Source organism: Rattus norvegicus, chromosome 10 (assembly GCF_036323735.1).
Source record: "Rattus norvegicus strain BN/NHsdMcwi chromosome 10, GRCr8, whole genome shotgun sequence".
Taxonomy (NCBI): domain Eukaryota; kingdom Metazoa; phylum Chordata; class Mammalia; order Rodentia; family Muridae; genus Rattus; species Rattus norvegicus.
In genome coordinates, this window is record NC_086028.1 from 64,508,987 (window position 1) to 64,530,781 (window position 21,795).

General features: G+C 50.8%; 1 protein-coding gene across 3 annotated transcripts in view; it reads right to left on the minus strand.

Moving 5' to 3' along the window:
• The window catches only part of Ksr1 (kinase suppressor of ras 1), a 136,298-nt gene that overhangs the window by 49,201 nt on the left and 65,302 nt on the right, over positions 1-21,795 (minus strand). For all 3 annotated transcript variants that reach the window (XM_006246926.5, XM_006246924.5, NM_001382488.2), the window contains 1 exon segment: positions 11,618-11,758. In XM_006246926.5, the coding sequence (XP_006246988.1) occupies positions 11,618-11,758 (141 nt within the window).

Sequence of the window (21,795 nt, forward strand, 5' to 3'; positions counted from 1 at the left end):
TACAGGAAGCAGCCTGCCTTGTCCAATGCCTGGGCAGAGGGAGAAGAGGCAGGAAGTGTGGAAGGATGCAGACACTGAATACTTCAGAGTCTTAGGGATGGTGACAGGGCCGGGCTCTATGCTGAGTGTGACTGGATCCTGACCAAGGACTGGACTCAGGAAAGCCAGCTTCCTGGATGTGGGCTTAAAGCAAAACCATTCTGGGCTCATGAAAATTGAAGCCGAGGGAGGGGACATGGATCTGGGAGTGATGGAGGTGCAATGCCAATGAAACAGACGCAGATGGATCTGGGACATGCATGGAAACAGAGCCCGTGGGAGCTGCTAGCTGTGTGGGGGTTGAGGAGGCAGAAGGGACCAGATGTGACTCCACACTTCTCCACAGAACAGCTGGCTGATGAGAAAATGGGCACAGAGAAGTTAAGGGACTTGCCCAAGATCACAGCTGGCTGCTGGCAACTCAAATGGGTCACCTGTCCAGGCGTCATACTCTTGAGCAGACTTCCTTTCCAAGCCTGCTGCCCTGGTCAAAATGGGATATGCAGGATTTGGGAGCAGGGAACCCTGAAATTTACCTGCTGCTACTTATTAAAGAAGAAGGGTGACAGACTAAGGATAGAGAGCTCAGTGGCTCAGAGTGTTTGTACAAGCATGAGGACCCAAGTTCAAATCCCCAGAACCCGCAGAAAAAACTGAGCTTGCCTATGTGTGCACCAGGAGCTCTGGTACTGCGTGGGCGGAGACGGGATACTCATTGGGGATTGCAGGGGACCAGCCAAGTTCCAGGTCCAGTGAGAGGCCCTGCCTCTAAGGAGTAAGGTGGAAAGTAATAGAGCAGGACACCCAACACCTTCTGGGCCTCCACATGTACACACAACACCTGCACACACATGAGCTTACACTATCCATGCACAAAAGGGAGCCAAAGAAGAAACTGTGACTTACGATAACTGAAGCAGGCAGAGCTAACACAATCTGGTTCATCAGATCTCTTTCAGAGCAAGCCTCTCTTCACGGCTGCCCTCCCAGAGGAGGAGGGAGAGCACATGCAAGCTGGTGGCTTGGAAGCTGGCAGTGTCTGCAGGAGGCTCGGCACACACCACTCCAAAGCCAGGGGCCCCTGGCACATGCTGTTATTCAAGTCCAGCCTGTGGCCCACAGACACAACAGCCCAGAAATAGCGGCCACAGTGACTGGCAAATTCAAGGGCCCCAGCAATGCTGGAGTGCCCTTTTCACTCACCCAGACGACCACGCTCCTGCGACATCTCAGCCCAAGGGGCAGAAAGGCTTTGGATGATATATGAATTCAAGCATTCAGGAAGAACACCAGTGTGTAAATACCAGGAACAGAGTCACATTATAAAGAGCCAGATTCCTGTTCTCATATCACATCCAGTCTACACTCAGTGACCTAGAACTCCAAAGACGTAGGAGATGGGTACATAGTTCACAGCACCACACAACACAGTTATAAGTAAGGCACGCTCTTAGCTGTGACTCTTTACCTGACTGCCAGAGCCCAGTGGTACCCCTACCTTAGAAGCTTAACAGATACTTGGTCCAGGACCAGAAAAAAATATTACCTTATCAGTTGGAAAGTGGCATATACTTAGAAAGGTGCCCTTTATACAGACACGGCTGAACACATGCTATTGAGAGTAAATTAACGAGTGAGAAAGTGACACACGTCCTCCTCTTGGGACCTGCAGTCCTTGGACACTCAGCTTTGCATGGTGACTATTTGTAACAAGTGCATTCTATAGCCATAACCTCCCCAGGGCACACTACCTTCTTCATCAATGAACCCCTGAGATAATTCATTTGGGTACCTAGCAAAGCATAAATGATGGATGCCTACTCAATGAAGGGGCATAAAGAAGACAGAGAAGAAGGTGGGGAGAGGGCAGTGAAGGGGGAAAGAACGTGAGAGAAAGGCAGCCAGCTCCACTCTGTCACACCACCAAAGACAGCTACACTAAACTGGGCTGCTCTGGGGCCTGGGGTGGGGTGGATCCCACAGCTCTGGGTCATAACAACCTGAGTTAGAATTCTGACCTTTCCAGCGCTACCTCAGTGTACAGTTATGACAAGCCCCTTACTTCCTCTGAGCTTAAGCTTCCTGAACCAGAAAATGAGGAACCGTTCTCCCTTTTCTAGGCACGATGATTAAACAGGACTGTGTGTGTGCATGTTTGTGACACACGTGCACATGTGTGCATGTATCATGCACACACACACATGAAGCTAGCCTAGTCATCTCCATCTTCCCTTCCACATCCCTCCTTCAGCTCCTCTCTGTGTGGTTAAATGTGACTGACAGAAGTATGCTGTCCACCCACTGGGCCTCTGTTGGCCCATCCCAAGCAGGGAGTCTGTGGTCCAGTATACCAAGCTACACCTGAGACCCAGCATCTAATACAACAACTTCCTCTGGCATGGGGGCTGACATTTCTATGCAGATCCCTCCTCAAGGCAGCACAGTGGACCTGCTTTCTGGGGAGGTTCCCAGCTGCCTGAGATCAGCCAGGCATCTGGCTCCCAGGGGTGATGTGAGGCTGGCAGGAAGAAGAAAGAGGCTGGGGGAAAAGCCACAGGACTCACCCTGTTGATCTATACCTCAAGAGCCAATGTGCTTATGTGGGTCTGCTTCTTAGAGAACCCTCCCGGCTTGGAAGCCACCCTTCCCAGGTTAATACAGTCACAGCCAGTGGGAGGCCAAGATGGTGGCAATGGTCAGGTGCTCATCCCGGAGAAGGCTGAGAGGGCAGAAGAAAAGTGGAAGAGAATCCTGCCAACCGGCCCATAACATAAAGCCGTTTACGGGACCCACAGACATCCTCAGCTCAAAAGTGCCAGCTACAGAAGGGCCGTATAGTGAGGCTCTGTGCAGGACCACAGGTTCTGCATAGCATCCACCTCTGCCTGCTAGAACTGATCCCAGCCGGCCCTTCCCACTTCCTTTAGCAATTTCCAACAGGGAAATTGCTGAAGGGGAAAAAAATGGCTCCTGGCCAGCAGGCTCTGAAATCATTTCCCTAGCTGCAGCCAGAAACCCAAGCTGTGGTGTTCAGACTTAATCTGTGGGGCAGGGGTGGCTGGAAATGGTCAGTATGAGGAAGGGGGGGGGGGGGGCGTTGCCTCTGACCTGTCTCAGGCCCTTTCCCTCCCCTGCATTTCTTCTCAGCAGGCTGCTGCCATCTCCTTTGCATCTCCTCAGTAAACCCAGGGTGCATTCTGCCTGCTCACCAGTGGGAGCTTTCTTTCCCTTAGAAGAATTCCAATATTCAACCCCCCCACCTCCCCACTCCCCCCCACCCCCGCTCTCTCATGCACTTCAATTACCCACCCTCAAGTCCGCTCCACACACAGAGTTCCTGAACCGGCCCAGTCTCCTCCCATGCCTTCTCCAGTGTATCCTATGAGCACAGCTCGGGCTTTCTTCAGCCTCAGGGTCCCCACAGACAGCGCTCCCTTATCTGGATGCTCTTCCTGCCCTACTTCGGGGATGAACAACTCCCCTGGTGTTGCCTGTTGTCTTTCTGAGTAGTCTGCCCTTGACTGCCCAGGATGAGTCTGTCTTATTAGCCTCACACATTTCACCCTGGCTTCCATAAAAGCACTTATGTCAACTCTCAAGTTGTGTTTTACCCAAGCCTGGAGCCCATGAGGCAGAAGTGTCACAGCGTCCAAGCTCTTAGCTTAGGCCCTCTTAGGCAGACTCAAGAGCTGCGCAGCTCAAGTGTAGTAACAGCCCAACGTCCACATACTTTAAAGCTCTTGTTGATATAGAAGTGGTTCTCAACCTTCCTAAAGCTGTGACCCTTTTACACAGTTCCTCTCCTCTTGTTTCCGTTATCTCTGCAACCATAAAATCATTTTGTTGCTACTTTGTAACTGCAATTTTGCTATTGTTATGAATCATAATGTAAATATCTGATATGCAACCCCTGTAAAAGGGTCGTTTGACACCCCACCCCAAGAGATCACAGCACAGATTGGCAATCACTGACACAGAACCATGAGGAGTTCAGTTTGTCTGTGCATCTAGGACAACTTTTCCTGGACTGGAGGGGATAGAGCCTTCTCGTCACAGAGGTCCTATTAGGCAAAGAGTCTGCCCAGGGTCTGCACTGGTGTGGGGAAAGAAGAGGAATCCAAGATTTCCAGGTAAGAAAAGCCACAACCGTGGGTGCACAGGTGAAGCCCCCACCACCACCAGCAGTCAGGAGAGCAGCACTGCCCCTCACCACCACCAGCAGTCAGGAGAGCAGGCCCTGGGATCATGAGAACAGATGAACTGGCCCTGTCCCTCACCCGCTGAAGCACTTGGGAGAGCAGGCTGCTGTGCACCTCTCATCTGGGCGACACAGTAGAGCAGCCCTGATGGCGAAGGCACAGGTAAGCCAGCCCTGAGGGGGTGAGAGTGGAAGATCTGGCCCACCCCTTACCTTCTGCAGCACCTGGGAAAGTGGGCCCAGAACCCTGACTAAGCGGCATAGTGGAGCTGGCTTTTGGAGATTTGGATGCTCATGAGCCTCCAAGAGCTGACCCTGCCTCCTGCTAGTGGTGGCATTGGGTGACCTAGCTGGAGCAGCACTGGAGGTGGTGTGGATAAGGGAGAGCCAGCATGCTGACCAGGTCAGCTACCGCTCAGGCCCACAAGGGCTCTGAGTTGACCCATCCCGACATTTATATCATCTGCAAATGGTTGGGACATGTGAAAGGGCCAGTCCTCCTGATCCAAAGCTGCAGAGTCTCCCTGACACAGGACAATAAGATACCCAGGAGGAGGCCTGTTGAGGAGCCAATACTGATGGTGTGACAGAAGCCAGAGATCTCAAACATGGCCAATGACTCACTGCAGTGAGCATTTGTACATGAAGATGTGTGGACAGAGGGACACACTGTGGGACACTCTGTGACACACTACAGCTTCCACGATGAGATGTTTTCTAAGCTTTTGTTGTTGTTGTTGCTGGTGGTGGGGGTGGGGGTGGGGGTGGGCGTGTGCGTGCACGTTCGTGCGTACGTATGCGTTTTATTTTCGGGGAAAGGTTGCAAGGGTAAAGGGCAGATGTGAGGGGACGGGGAGATGAGTGGGACTAGGATACATAGTGTGAACCTCACGAAGAGTCAATAAAGAGGTTTTTTTTTTTTGTTTTGTTTTTTGTTTTTTTTTAAATCTTAAAATAAAAGAAGAGCCACAGCAGGCCCTGAGGTTTTGAGGGCTGGGATCCATTCAAGTGATACACTGGTTAGTTCTATGTCAGCTTGACCCAAGCTAGAGTCATCTGAGAGGGGGAAGCCTCAATTGAGAAACTGTCTCAGGGGCTGGAGAGATGGCTCAGTGGTTAAGAGCACTGACTGCTCTTCCAGAGGTCCTGAGTTCAAATCCCAGCAACCACATGGTGGCTCACAACCATCTGTAATGGAATCCGATGCGCTCTTCTGGTGTGTCAGAAGACAGCTACAGTGTACTCATATACAAAATAAATAAATAAATCTTTAAAAAAAAAAAAAAAAGAAAGAAAGAGAAACTGTCTCGGTAAGATTGGGCTATAGAAACAATTGTAGGTCATTTTCTTAATTAGTGATTGATGTGAGAGGGCCCAGCCCATTGTGGTTGGGGCTACCCTGGGCTGGTGGTCCTGGGTTCTACAGGAAAGCAGGCTGAGCAAGTCACAAGGAGCAAGCCAGTAAACGGTCTCCTGCCATAACCTCTGAATCGGCTTTCAGGTTCCTGCCCCGCTTGAGTTCCTGTTCTGACTTCCTTCAATGATGTACATTGATGTGGAAGTGTAAGCTAAATAAACCCTTTCCTCACCAAGCTGCTGTTGGCCATGGTGTTTTATCACAGCAATGGTGACCCTAGCTAAGACAGGTAAGGACAAATGAGAACAGTCACCGCAGTCTGCCCGTGCAGCTGCCACTCCTTACTCGTGTCAACCAATTATGTAATAATTACTGAGGCAGTGTCTTGCTATACAACCCAGGATACCTTGGAATTATGTAGCCCAGGCTAGACTCAAACTCACAAACTTTCTATTTCATCTTCCTGAATCCTAGAATTAAGGGTGTGTGGTACCACGCAGGCCTGGCTTGACGTCCCTCTTTCTTTACCCACCAGGAAAGACACTGTTGCCTGGAAAGTGACCATAAACACTGTCCAACCCTGCGGCATCAAGCTAAGGTGATGGCTAGCTCACTCTAGGGAGGCAACCTTGTACCTCATACAGCTTCATATGTACATGACTGTGCTTCTGTCTTCTTCAGCCATACAGCCATGAAGAGCCAAGGTCAGAACAACATTCAAAAGGTGGAAAGAACAAATTCTGCCACATAAAGACCCCCAACCACTCAGGAGGCTTCAGGACGTGTTCTATGACACATCAGCCTGTGGTGATATGCCAAGGCTGGACCCTTCAGCTTCAAGGCATTCTAGTCCTGGTATGCAGAGTGATAGATACTGAGAGGAACCCCAACACTCCCAACCTCTGTCCTCACTGATTTCTGTTCATTTTTACCACCCTTTGACCAGAAAAGATTTGCCAAGGGCCTCCCACCTGCCAGGTGCTCTGGGTCTGGGTACAGGGCTTTTTCAGGTATGTGTGGCTTCCTAGGGCACAGGTTAGCAGACTTATTCATATGTTGATGTCACTGTGAGCACCTGTGTAAGCAATTGGTCCCATCCAAACACAATCATTCATAATGACAGATTTCTCCTCCCATCCTCACTCCCTTCCTTTTCCTTCCTTTCTTCGGGTCCTGAGGGACTCATTGAGTGTGTGAGCGCGCGAGTGTGTGAGCGTGTGTGAGCGTGTGTGTGTGAGCACGTGCGTGTGTGAGCGTGTGTGAGCGCGTGTGTGTGAGCACGTGCGTGTGTGAGCGTGTGTGAGTGTGTGTGAGCGTGTGTGTGCGTGTGTGTGCGTGTGTGTGCGTGTGTGTGCGTGCGTGTGTGTGTGTGTGAGCACTCATGTGTGTGAGCGTATGTGTGTGCGTGTGTGTGCGTGTGTGTGTGTGTGTGTGTGAGCGTGTGTGTGTGTGTGCGCGCGTGTGTGTGTGATCTCTCCCGGGGAATGTCCCTGCTCCTGCTGGATCAGGCCAGCCATCCCTTCCCCCTTACCAGCAGTTCTTCCCAGTGAGCAGCACCCTACCTATCACTGAGCTGCATCCCCGGCCCACTGTCTGACATCCTGAAGAATTCTCTCACTATTGTGCTGTAAAAGAATGAGGTGGATTTTCTGGATTTACACAAAGGGGAGAATAAGACTGACATCATGCAGAATTCACAGTGCGCGGTCCCATTATAGCAAACAAAAGGCAGGAAGGGAACAAGCGTGAGCTGTCAGTGTTGTCAATGACTGCAGCGTGCATGGAGAGGTCTGGCCAGGGTACCTGGCAACTGCAAACAAGGTGCTTATCTCAGAACACAGGAACAGGGAGGACTCCGCTTGCTCACTCCATAAACAACCCCTGCCGCTGCGTGGTGTGGAAAGCAGTTTAAAGGCACCCTGCGACTCCGTATCCATGGGCCTCTAATTTGTATCCTGATCACTTCCTGTGTGGGATAAGCAACTGCAGCAAACACAAAGAGGTGAAGACACACAAGGCCAAAGCATGAAAATCCATGGGTGAAGAAACCTGCGTTGGGCCTGTGAGGCGAAGCCGTGCTTGTGGGAGAGGGGTCCCAGCTGTGCCCACAGGGCACACGCAGGACACATGTTCCATAGGAGACCAATGGGAAAGCACTGAGAATTCTTTTCCGAAGAACAATGGGACTGAAGTCATTGGGAAACCAGCCTGGTTGAAGCGTTCAGTGACAGAGGACAGCATGTTTCCAGGCAGCTTCCCCAATCACCTCACAGGACACAACTCTACTGCTCTGGCTTTCCTCTGTCTCTCAAAGCCTGAGGAGAAAGAAGGCTGAGAAAACTATCTGAACCTTTCCTGACATGGGTAAACCGAGGCCTGCTCAGGGATACACTGGTAGAGACCATCAAGAGACCCTTGGGATAACCACAGGTGTCCTCACACCTGCACACCCCTGGCCAGAAAACTCAGGGATGTTCAGCTCCCATTGGAAAGTTGCCCAGCACCAAGCCCAAGGGCCTGCAGAGCGCGCATTCAGACAGGTAGCCACAGAATGTCTAACTCCCATCCAGAACAAGAAGCAGATGCTATGGCTGCCTGGCCTCTGACCCTGTCGTGTTCATATGCACTGGGGACTGTTTTTGTTAGGAAGGAGCTGAGTTCTGTAGTCTGTACTCCTCAGAAGACTCTCTCCAGCTCAAACTTCAGAGTCTCTCTAGAAGGATCTACATTGCCACACGGAGACCTCTAGCCAGCTTTCTGGAGAGGCTGACAGGTTCTGGGACCTCCCTGTTGCCTGGGATGCTGATGTTGGAGCGATCTCATGAGGGCATCAACAGGCCCTCTGTACATCTCTTCATCGGTGGAGGTCAAGTTGTCCTGCCAACCCTTTGGGGGAATTGTTAGCTTCCTTAGCAGGAAGGCACTAGGGCGGGCAGGCCAGTGAGATAATGCTACTTAGCTTCTAGTGTCCAGGACCTAGGGGCCAGTCTGGCACAGTAAGAAGCATGCTATTCTATTAAAGGCCCAGGCCTCCTATAGGGTGGAGGGCTGGAAAGGCCTGGGAGCCCTGGTCTTTATGATAGAGTCCATGTGCACAGACACATCACTGCTTAGGAACACCAGAGAATGGATAGAGAAGGGGGGACCCTAACTACTGCCCAACAAGCTACTGCTGTGGGGAGACAGGGTGGAAGACAGCGTCTATCCAGACACGAAGATGGGCAGGGTGTAATCTCTGCTCCAGCGCTGGCTTCTCAGTTGCCAACTGTCTCCAGGTGAGAGGTCACAGCCAGCAGGCAGTGTTCCTGGTCTCTCACCCCCACCCTGTTCCTAGAACTCTCCTTCCCAAGAGACATTCTGGCTCCCATCATCCACTTGGCCTTGGGGCCCAGTTGCCCATCAGCTCCTCAGACCTCAGATCCAAACAGATCCAAAAGATGCTGCCACTGTCTGCTCACTGAGCACACACTCTGCTGAGTCATTTCGGACTTCACGATTCAGTCAGCGCCTGCCTCAGTACCAGTTACAGCTCAGCCTGGCTGGGAGGCCTCTAACCCAGCTGCTACCACACAGCACACTCCAAATTACCAGACATCACCTTGGGCACCCTGGGCCCCATACCACAAAGATAGTCTCCCAAGTTCTTTAGGTATCTGCTGAGAAGCCCTTTGGGCATAAGACCAGCTGCCAAGTATATCTTCAGAGAGCAAAGGAGGTGAAAGGCACACTCCAGAGTCTAGCACATTGGACTTGAACCACGCACGGTCTGTCCTTGTCACCAGCTCTGTGACCATGCCTGAACTGCTGTGCCCTCAGCTGGAGGTACTGACATAGATCCTGGGGATGAGGGAGGTACAGTGAGACTCGGAGGACAGTGGCAGCACAGGGGAGGGGACAACTTACTTCTGCATAATCTCCAAGTCTAGGTACTTAAATCTCTGTCCACACTGCATGTCCAACCTCCTTCCTGGACGGCAGAAGAGTGACAAGCAGGAAGGTAGGCGAGGAGACAGACAGAGGTTGTAGCTCATTATTCTCTGTGTATATGCTATGTGCACCCACGTGTGTGCGGGTGTGCAACTGTTAGCATTCAAGGAACCCGCTGCACAAGGCAGTTGCCCTCAGTCTTATTCCAGCCCATCCTTTCCGGTTATGTGGACCATACTCCATATTATGGTAACTGGGGGCTAGGACATCTTGGCTAGAACCCACTCATTCTCCAACCCCACAAGCGGACAGGCACATTTCCATCCAGGAATATCTCCTAGGGGAAACTCCAGAGTATTTACAAAGAGTGTCACAGTAGCACTGGTTACTGACACATCTAATAGCCAATGGCTAGAGTTGGCTTTTGTCTGTTAACTTATTACACCCAATCAGAAAACAATAAAGAAACAATAAATAAGACACAAAAGTGTGAAACCAGGAGAAAAGCATACTGGGTTAACTGTCAAATGATGAGAGTAAAACGTAAGATTATCTAGATGGTCCCCACGGGTACTGTCCCACACGAGTACCTGATGAGCTGTACTCTTATATTCCAATCTGAGCAGCCACACTTGAAAAACCAAAACCAAACAGACAAACGCACCAGCTGAGCACAGCGATGCCCGTTTATAACCCAGCATTTGGGAGGCAGAGGCAGGAGGATCTTCCCAAGTATGAGGCCACCCTACTGATCTACATAAAAGGTTCCAGGCCAGTCAGGGTTATATATAGCAAGACCCTGCCTCAAAACCAACCAACCAATCAACTACACCAAATACACAGAGGAGAGTGATTTTAATGCTACAAACATACGTACAAAAATGATTGTTTCTTCAACAGGTCACAGGCAGGGAAAGTCACAGGCAAAGCAATTTTATATTGTTTCTTTGGTATCCAGGCTTCAGATTACAGCTCACATCTCTAAAAGCGCAGGTACGGCTGCCTGAGACCAGTGGCTGGCTGGTCCTAACCCCTTAGAAATGTTATAAAGATTTTCACACTGAGGGGAAGGAAAGATCAGAATCTCAAAGGGCTGTTTTGGCTTGGTTTTTTTGTTTGTTTTCCTGAGTGGCAGTCAGTCAGGACACCTTTCCCTTGTTCTGTTCTCCTCAGGGCCCACACTGAATGGACTTAACCGTAGGCACTAGTGAGGGTTAGAATAGATGTAGGAGATTGTATGAGGAGGGCCAGTCTTTCATGTTTTATGAGACTTGACCTGGAGAAGCACAGCTCCCGCCCAGCTGCTTCTGTCGGCTCCATGAGTGCTGCCCTGGGCCCTGACGCATCTCCAAGTGCACTGTTGGTTACGTGGTACACTGAGGTTGGGTAAGATATGGACAGGCGGAGAGATGAGCAGAAGAAGGCAACACAGTTCAGGCAATCGGGAGAGGATGCTGACCTCGGGTTCTTGTTTCTAGATCCCCTGGCAGCCACCGGCCAGCTCTGTGTCCTCATGTATGTCAGAAGAATAGCAAAACCTCCTTCATAGAACTCTGAGCAGAATGGGAAAATTCTGTTTCCTTTTATTGTGTGCATAAGTGCTTTGTTTGCATGTGTGGGCACCATGTGCGTGCTTAGTGACTGTGGAGGGCAGAAGAGGGCATCTGATCCCCTGGAACTGAAGTTACAAATGGTTATGAGTCACTCTGTGGGTCCTGGGTCCTGGAAGAGTGACAACTGCTCTTTCCAGGCTCTGAGCCATCCCTCTGGCTCCAAGGTTACAGTGTCAAAGTATTAAACACCATGTCTGCCAGAGAGCCAAGAATTCCAGGAAAGGTCATTGTCATGATGACCAAATGAATGACCAGTTTGGTGGGGGCTACCCGAGCTTATGAGGCGCTGGCACTTGGGCCACTTGCTCCTGACACAGGTACCCTGGGTTGCTCCTGGCTGTTGCTGCCCCCCACCCCCTGTGTCATCCTCTCCCCCTTCCCAAGAGCAGAGCATTCGTCTCTCCATCTTAGCCATTCTCACATTTGGATGTGGTCCCCACTCATCCCCTCTTGCCCGTCCCTGGCCGGGATCCTGCTGCATACCTGTACCACCTCAGGCCTCACATTGAAGATGTACAGCCAGTCACTGAAGCGCGGGTAGCTGTTGAGCTCGGCGGTCCTGTCGCTCGGGGTCACGCTCAGCTTGCTCTGCCGCTGCTTACAGATGTACCGCACCAGCTTTGCCTGTGGGAAGTCCAGCAAAGAAAAGGTCACCTTTATGGGGAGCACAAGCATGTGGCAGCCATGTGCCCTGTGGGGGGGAGCTCAGGCAGATGCCACGGGGGAACAGTGACGGCAGGCCATGGGGAACCCCCTTGCTGTCACTCATGGTGAAGGAAGCTATAAATAGGTAGAGGAGTTAGGAGGGTCTGGTCACAAGCATGGAGCCCCATCCTCAATGAGACTGGCCAACTGCACTGCCTCCAAAACCAGCCCTACAACAGGAAAGGTCACGATTAGTCCAAAAAGGAACAAGCTAAACAGAAGCCAGCCTTCCTGTTTAAGGCGCAAATATTGATAACTGATAACAAAGAGTCATGGAGGAAATCTTGGGAAAATGGGGCAACCTTCCAACTGTTAATTCAGACACCCTGGGTAGTGGCAAAGGGTCTTGTGCAAGTACGTGTGCGCACGCGTGTGTGCGTGCGTGTCTCCCCTGCCCTGGAGCCTCCCTCAGAGTTTAAGAGACAAGCTCTCAGCCATGACTGCACAGAAGGGCACCAACATGGTGGCTGTGACTGGGAGGGAACAGTGATGGTAACAGCCCTTGACTAGAGTCCCATACAGGCTATCAGAGATTTACACCCAAGAGTATTGGCAGATTCCAGACACATGGATCTGTGTTTCCCAAGGGAAGGATGTCCGAGGCGTTCCAAAGGCTCAAGTAAGATAAGCTTGGACAAGGGCAGCCTGACCCAGGTCAAGCACAGAGCTCTGACCTGAACTGAGGAACGCAGGGCAGAGGCAGACACACAGGAGTGTGCAGCTAGGGCCTGCTTGAAAAGGAGACTCGCTCATGCCAGCCAAGGGGATCCAGCAGGCTCCACAGAGGGGAGGATACCACCGACCAGAGAGAACCAAGGAGAGCAGCTACCTGGTTTGGCTAAGCCCATGGTATCCAATGAATATGAGAATTTTGGAGACCAGACCCTAGAGCTATTGTAACTTTCAATCCCCCTCTCCCCCCAAAAAAGGCAAGCACCACCTAAAAGCTTGCCTGAACTAGGAATGCTGAACTAGAATATGGGACCCCCACAAATAACACATTAAGTCCCCCCACCATGAAGGCAGGGCCTATATCCATCTCACCCATTCCTGCCCTCATGCCTGGGACTGCACCTGGGTGTGACTTGTGCTTCCAAATGGCTAAGGAACCTAGAGTTCAAATCTCAGAATTTCTACTCAGTCCCTTCCGCCACTCCAAGTGGCTTGCAAACCACACCTTCTGAGGGTTGACCAGAGGCAGGGCTACACATCAGATAGTTGTGCAAACTCAAACTACTCCTTTCTACATTAATGAAAGAGGCAGCTAGGCTCCTAACATTAACAGTAGAGTCAATAACAGTCATCCATCACAGTGAGGGGACCACAGGCTGTGCCTCTGGGGGTGATTAATAACAACTGTTTTACACAGGACTTCGGCTGTGGCCTGTTCATGCAGGGAAGCATCAGCCTGGACTAGGCCTGAGCTACCCTGAGGCTCTCCAGTCCCACTTGCCTGCCCTCCCCAAGCCTTCAGTCACTCACTCATATTTGTGCCAGTGAACCTCTTGCCATGAATCCCTGGACCTAGGCTAGGCGTCCATGCCCCTTCCTCCAGGAAGCCTCCAGGCCTTTGCCCAGATGACTCTCAGTCCTTCTGCCTTGCCTGGCTCTCTTCCTTTAGGTTACAAGTTCTGCAAAGCCACAGGTCTAGTCTGCACCCCTGATTACCATGAGATACCCAGAAGCTTGTCTAAAAAAAACAGGTTTTCCCAACATGGCTTAGGCCTCACAGCTACACTCATTCCATACCCTACCACTGAGCGACACCCTAGTCTCATCTTTTTTATAAAGATGTCGGAGTTCTGGGCTAAATATCACAAAGCAGGCCCTGGGCAGGGCTGTGTAAGGCTGCCAGTGGGGCCTGAGCTGAATGAGGAACATGGCAAGTTCCTGATGTGCTACGACTGCTGGGAACTCTGGGGTCCTGGGACTGCCCTCTCCTGTGAACTCGAGTATCGAGGAACAGTGCGCTATCCTGCTCATGTAAAACGGCGGCAACTGGCACGTGAGGGCTCCCATCACAGAGGACTGGAGCTGCTCTCACATTTTGTGAAAGTTAGTGCAATCACAGAAGCACCAAATGGCCACTTTCTGAGACAAACCGCAGCAGGGCCTGCCAGCTAAGCCCAGGGGGTGTGCCAGGGGACCTCTCATTGGTGGTGTCATTTCCTCTTTGCCGCAAAACCCACAAGATCTACATTTTCCGGAATTTAAAAGCACCCGAGGTTCCAGTGAGGTGGCCGACAGAGCCAGGAGTCATTAGGATGTGGCCACAGGCAGGGCCTCTGTCTGCCCGCCTCAACAGCCGTTTGCATCAAGAATGTGTGCTCCACTGTTCTCAACACACAGCCAGGTCTACAGAGTGTAAAAGCTTTGGTGAGCCCACAAACAAGCAAGCACTCACTAAATAGCCTGGACTGAAAGATCTACTTTCTGCTCAGAGCTTTGACAGTTAAGATCAAAGATCTTAGAGAAAAGCCCTGGGGCTCAGCTTCAACTCCGACATACAGCCACACGTAGAGGCTGACGCTGGTGAACTACCTACAAAAATATTTGGAAGCAGCAAGAAAAACGCAAGTACCACAGTATAACTGCAAGCTACTTAGGACACCCCTGAAGATCACCAGGACATGAGGAAAACTGTTAGCTCTACCCAGGTAGAACTGTCAAATGAACTAAACCCTGTTCATTCAAAATACTGTAAGTATGGGCTGGAGAGACGGCTCAGCAGTTAGGAGTCCTTAGGGCTCTTGCAGGAGACCTGAGTTCAGTTCCTAGCACCCATGCCAGGTGACTAACAATTGCCTGGAACTCCAGCCCCAGAGAATCCCAGGCCTCTGACCTCTGAGGACAAGAGCACTCACACGCACATACCCAGACACAGACACAGACACACACACACACACACACACACACACACACACACAAAGACACAGTGGCATGGGGAAGACTGAGCTCTGAGACCCCAGGCTGGCCTCAAAGTCCCTCACTGCCTCAATGCCCTGTGGAAAAACAGTCAAGGAACTCCCAGTGCCAGCCTCAGTCACAACAGGGTTGATCTACCTGGAAGGCTAAATCGTCTAGCCTGAGCCAGGGGAGTGGTGGACACCTGTACTCCTAGCACTTGGGAGGAGATGGCAGAAAGACAAGAACTCAACATCATCTTTGACTATGTAGTAAGTTTGACACCTGTCTGAGCTACATGGGACCCATGGGGACCTCACCAAATTGTCTGAGCAGGGAAACTCTTGCTCAGGGATGGTTAGCATCCTTGCCAGGTGGTCTTCGGGTCCTCTTCTATGCCAGCAGTGAGTGCTTGCCCATCTCTGGTGTAAGAGCTAAAGGCAATGAAATCTAATGTTGACCTTGAAATAATGCTTGGGATTACAGATCAGCAGTGTTTAAGTATAGTGTGTGTTGTGATATACGTATTACCTCTGTGCATGTATGCTTGCCTGTGCTTAGAGCAAAGCAGACCCTTGTCTTCAATCACTTCTCCACTTTATTTCTGAGACAGTCTCTCACTGATTCAGCTAGACTGACTGGATGGTGAGCTAGGAAGATCCACTGGCCCCTGTTTTCCCCTGAGCGCTGGGGTTAAAGAAGTCACCACTGGATCCAGTCTGTACAGAGGTGCTAGGGATTCAAACTCAGCAAGTGCTTTGCTGACTGAGTCATTTCCTAGGCCCAGGTACCTGTGGTCTCTGCTCTCTCCTCTACTCTTGGCCCCAGACAGCACAACCGCCCTGGGATGGTATGGATTCTGGAAACTGCTTGCCCAGGTGAGTACCTGTACATGAGAATTTTGATCAAGCTCACACGTTACCTGCCACACCCTCGCTGCTCCCGGCATGACCCAGATCCAGCCTCCCAAAGAGAAGGCATCAAGAACAAATGTATCTTTTTTTTTTTTCCTTTTTCTTTTTTTCGGAGCTGGGGACCGAACCCAGGGCCTTGCGCTTCCTAGGCAAGCGCTCTACCACTGAGCTAAATCCCCAACCCCAGAACAAATGTATCTTACGTGAACCCCAGAGGGTGTCCAGCAGATGTCATGGCCAATCCTGGAGCCATGCTGATCTGGAAGCTGGAGCTCTTCTGAGGTTAAGCGGCCATTGTTGGGGGACTGGCTGATGTCAGACAGACAAACACGCTACTCACGTGCAAGCATGCTCAGAGCCTCCTGTTTACCTCCAACATCCAATCTACCTGGTTATGGTCCTTGTTCCATTCTCTGAGGGAGGCACTAGGTCAGGCAGACCTCAGCCCCACACCACTCACTGCCCACGTGGCACAGACTAGATCAGTCTCCCTATCTGTCTGCTGTGTTCCCTGTGGACTCCTCTGCCAGTGCTCTCTCCAGCACCCAGGACATGGCAAGTGCTCAGGAAACAGGAGCCTGTAAGTCTCGCACTCCAGCTCAGCCAGCAAGAACACCTCAGTACAAAGCGGCATACGAAGACCTCTGGTGTATGTCATCTGAGCCATACCTTGTACCTCCACAAAAAGCACCTCTTTCCAGAGAGCTGACTCTGCAAATGATGTCAGCTCCACCCTAAAGTTGCAGGGCCTGGGGTTGTGAGGTCCCTTCTGTAGGAGATTTATAAACTGGAGATCTGGACTAGGTAAGTGACCCAATGCCAAGACAGTTGCCATCCTGGTCATGACTCAGATGTTGCCCACTGCAGAGTCTCCAATGCAGGAGACTAAGTCTACGCAGCAGATGTAACTGATGTTGGAAGATGCAGCCAATGGATGCCAGGAACAGGCTGAGGCAGACACGAGTCTTACAGAGGCTGGCTCGCTGGATTATGAAAATCATGAGATTGTGCTGGTGCTCAATTACAAACCTGGCAGTAGCAACCATCTCCCCGTTTGCGTAGTGCCTAACTCCTTCTCTTTCTGGATTCTCAATAGCAATTTTAGCAGGTAGGGATCTTCTTAGATCCCTGATAAGTACCAAGGTAACATTCCAGTCGTCACATTGTACAACACCAGACCTAGCCATATCTGTGGGGCATCTTTCCCCTTACAAAGTAAGCACACAAAACCAAAAACATTATGACTCTTACATACTTAAAAAGATCCTATTATTTTTACTTTATTTTTTTTTTTGAGACAGGGTCTTACCACTTAGTTCTGTCTGGCCTAGAACTCACTCTGTAGCCCAGGCTGGCCTCAATCTCACAGAGATCTATCTACCCACCTCTGCCTCCCAAGTGCTGGGATCAAAGGTGTGTGTCACCACACCTGCCTTTTTTTTTTCCTGTGTGTATATGTTTGTGTCTGTGTACATGTATGTACATGGTGGTCTCTGTGGAGTGTCAGATCCTTGGAGCTAGAGTTCAAGGTGGCTATGACTGCCCTACATAAGTGCCAGGTCCCCTGGAAGAGCAGCAAGTGCTCTTAACCACCAGACCATCCTCCCACCCCACCCCCCCCTTTCCATATTTGGATGGGACGCTCATTTACCCAAAACTAAGCAGAGAACATCAGAGCTATGCTAACATGGGGTGCCGAGCATCTGGCTTGGCTCACTCACAGGCTAAGGACACCTGCCCACCAGCCTTGGAGTGACAAGCTCTTCACAGTCGCTCAGCATATGCTAAGCCCATGGGACACGAAGCTCTGTTTTACTATTCCCAGCCTACGAATGAGGACACCAAGAACTTCGTTGTAATTTTTGAATCACATAGTTACAGAAATGATCTAGTCTTGGTGATCTGCCCCCAAGGCCCACATAATCTTCAAAAATATTGACTTCTGAGACACGGTTCTTCAGCTTGGCTGAGCTGGGCTGACCACTACACTGAGGATAGCCCTGGGAAAGACTTACTTCTCTTGGGACCCAAATCCAGCAATGCCCAGACTGTATCAGGTAACAGACCTGTGCTTTTATAAAAGCCACAGCATCCCCATCTCCTAAGTGGCTCAATTCAGACAAGCAGGTTGTCATCTCTGGTCTGACTTGCAATAACCCTTCCTTGAGCTACACCTGATCCCTGGTCCCAAATCAGCTCCAAATTTATTTAAGCCTGCCACTCCCCTGCCTGGTACCTGTGGCTACCCTTCTGAAGTCTTAGCATGTTCTGCAGCCTGAACAAAACAGCTGGACGGCTACTCACTCATCCCTGTCTTCTAGATCCACAGTCTTCTAGCCAATAGACTGGGTCCCAGTTCACCCAGCACTCTTTGTCTTGCCTCCCACATGGTTAACAAAACACACACACACACACACACACACACACACACACACACACACACACACACCACACCACACACATTCAACACACACACATCACACACACACGTATACACACACACCACACACCACGCACCACACACCACACATATATACACCACACATTCAACACACACACCACACACACATACACACACACACCACACACCACATACACACACCACATACACACCACACACACATACCACACATACCATACACTCACACACACACCACGTACCATACATACCACACATTCAACACACATATACACACCCCACATACACTATTAAGTGGATATCCACAGGAGTTCTTGCCAGAGCCAAATTCCTATCTACATCTTTCTAAGCTCTAGGAGTCAGTAAAGCTGTCATGACCCACTACACCCAGAATGGCTCAATGGTTCCTAAAGCTGCTGTTCCTCCTTTCTGCCCTCTGCCCAGAGGAATGTTCCCTTCCATCTACTCTCCAAAGCTGGATGCTTCTGGGGACTTCCTGCCAACCCGCCTGGCTAAGTACTCTGGCCCCGCTACTACGTGTTGCAAAACAGCTTCTGGGAATGCAGGGAGGGCTCGGGGGCTGCCACACTGCTGCTGGCTCCTCACGAAGGCACAGGCTGACCACAGCACTTGGCCTTAGTGGTGGTCCTTGGCTCTCAATGGAGCCCTGCACGGTCTCAGAGGGGCTGACATTAGCAGTAGAGGGGCAGAGTGAGAGCATCAGCCAGGGACCACGAGGGGTAGGCAGAAGAGAAAATACCAGTGACCCTCACACTAAGGATTTTGCAATAACCTTCCCTGGCGGCTCCTTGGGGAAACTGCCAGTCTCTGCATTTTTACACAGACAACCTCCCTGTGAGCCTCTCAACTAGCAATCCTGCCTTGACGTCAAACTCCAAGTCTGGGGAACTTCAAACACAAACAAACAAGTCTGCTCCAGACCACAAGTGGAGATGTTCCCAAGGAGGACCAGTGCTGAGAGTGGTCACAGCTGGGACCGTGAAGCTTACTGCCCTGTCCACATCTGCCAAGACTGAACTCTGTGACCGATCCTAAGCTGCAGATGCAAGGGTCTACCCCTACACTGCTTCCTGGCCCCGTTGGCAGGTGTAGGCGTCCACTGGGGTGCAGTGATGGGTGCAAGTGACCCTGTCCTTGAAACACTCAAGCCAGCTCGCTCCTCTGTGCAAGCAGTGCTATCCCCAGATAACATCACAAGGTCTAACCACTCTGAGACTATGTACTGCAGTTAGGAAGTAGAATGGCTTGCTCTAAAGCACTTAATGGAGCTTGCTGAGAAACTCCAAGTGCAAGCCAGGCCAGGATGACAGTCAAGGATCTGACTTCTCAGTGATACCTACTGACCCAATCTTATTCTCCACAGAGGCTGTGAGCCTCAACAAGACTTTTCTGGCCTAAATATCTTAAGACAGCATCCACCCAAGCAGCCAGGACCGAGCCAAACACACTGGCCTTCACAAAGCAACCTTTGCCTTGGAAAGTCTGTGGGTGATCTGCCCCGAGACTGTTTTTTCAAGGTTTGCTTCCTGCTCTGACTCATTACTATGACCCCTAAACCCTTCCCTTTGTGTTCTTAGTGCCTGTACTCCTAGGGAGCCTCAGAGAGAAACTGCACTAAATCAGGAGAGCAAACATTCACTTTATTCTCAAACTCCCCATGTCCTGAAGAGACTGCCCAGGGGCAAGAAGAGAAGTGTGCCTACCCATCAGTCTGTCATTCAATTGTCAAATCGTATCTGCCCAGAGTCAGGTACAGTGTCTGTCATAAGCATTATGGTTCCCAAGATCCAGTGGGGACAAAAGATGTGTTCACAGGCATGCCTGGCTGGGGAACAGGAGAGGTGAGGAGGCAGAGAACAGATATGCCATGTTCCATGAACAACCATGACAGAATCTTCCATGGACACAGGTATGCCACCCTCTGAATGTCACTAATACAGAGGTCCCTGGCACTTTGTACTTCTGTGGGGAAACTGAGAGGAGGGAGGACAGGTCAGGTACTATGTGCACATCAGGTCTTCTACACCTGTGTCCTGGTTCTAACACCCCCACATACTTGTCTGAAGTTCATCAGACATACAACACTTTGAGGAAATCAGTTTACTCCTCAAGCACAGAGGTCTGTGCATATGCTATGGGATCTCCTGGAGATCGGCCCAACTGTGAGGTGTAGGGGTATCTGGGACCTATAAGGAATCAGAGAGGAGGGCATCCCTAAAATGGTGGGAGTGAGCCAGGGGCAAGGCACACACTGGCAGAAAGGTAGAGAGGGAATGCTAGGTGGGGGCACCCACCCTATGAGCATAGATGAGTGTCATAAATGAGCATAAATGAGGCTGGGGGAGATAGCTGGAGACTAGAAAGGACCAAGAAGAGAAGGGCAGCAGAACTGGCTTAGGACAGTACTGGCTCTTATATGTCCTAGAAAGTTCTGGAAACTTCTAGAAGGTCTTGCAAGAGCACGGCATTAAAATAGCTGCAATCAGGCAGGTATGGGGCGGGATGTGCAAGGAGAAATGTGATCTGATTTGCATTTCTGAATGATCATCATTTTGGAAACCATGCAGAGAACAGATTGAAGTGGGCGTGGAGAAAGCAGACACAAGAAAATCAAGGGAGAAGGACCCCACCAAAACTCAGCACAAGATGAGAACAAACGGTAATTTAGCTCCTGGTGGAGTGGGTGGACTGAAGGAGCAGATCCAAGAGATGTTCTACTGGCATTTTTTTTCCACTATAAAGATAAGACTTCCTTCTTGCTCGTCCAGGGCATTTCTGGCATACCAGCACTCTGGAATGCAGGAAGCTGAGCACTGGAGCTTGGAACAAATGAGCTAACCACGTGGATACCAGGGGAGGGGGGTTGTTTGATTTACTAGAACTTAGCACTTTGTGTGTGCTGGGGTGGGGAAGCCTTTTGCCAAAGGACCAACCTGGCAGGGCACAGACTGCAGACTCAATAGCCCAGGTGGCCCCACCCCCTTCTAAACACAGCACCTGCCTCACCTTTCAGACAGGGGAGCCTGTGCTTGCCCGAAGCAAAAGCTGGTGTTTCCCCATGCTGTAGGTGAGGTTAGAGGCTGCCCAGACTACACCTGCTAACTGGACAGGCCTGAGAGGGTCCTCTCCAGCCAGCCCGTCACAATGGTTCAGTCCATCCCTCTTTGCTGAGGGGAGAGATTCTTCCTCACCTTAACTATAAAAGCCAGCAGTGTTCACAGCCATAGAACCCTGAGCCCACGTCTCACTTCTATCTGCTACCTGTAGCTTCAGGCAACTGACAGACTGTCTGACCCTTCACTTCCTCTGTTTTAAGTGAGGAAAAAGATCTCTGGGCAGCCAAATTGTCAGTGTGAGTTTTGAGCAGCCAGCATGCTGTGGACACCCAGGTACCCATTCCCACCCTCCTCCTCCTCCTCCACAACCTTTATCGTCATGGGAAAGGCTTAACAAGGAAACCAGGTGATGGGAGGTGGGGTGAACTTCTGATGGCTTGTGTCCAAATGCAGGATCTGTGGTCCCGTGTGGCGGCTACTTGTGGGACAAGGAGAGCAACTGGCCCTGAGCACAAGTGCAGATGAGCTCCTACCTATCATCTATAATCCTCTGTGCGTCCTGTCTTAGTGCTGTGAACAGACTCCATGACCAAGGCAAGACTTATAAGAACAACATTTAATTGGGACTGGATTACAGGTTCA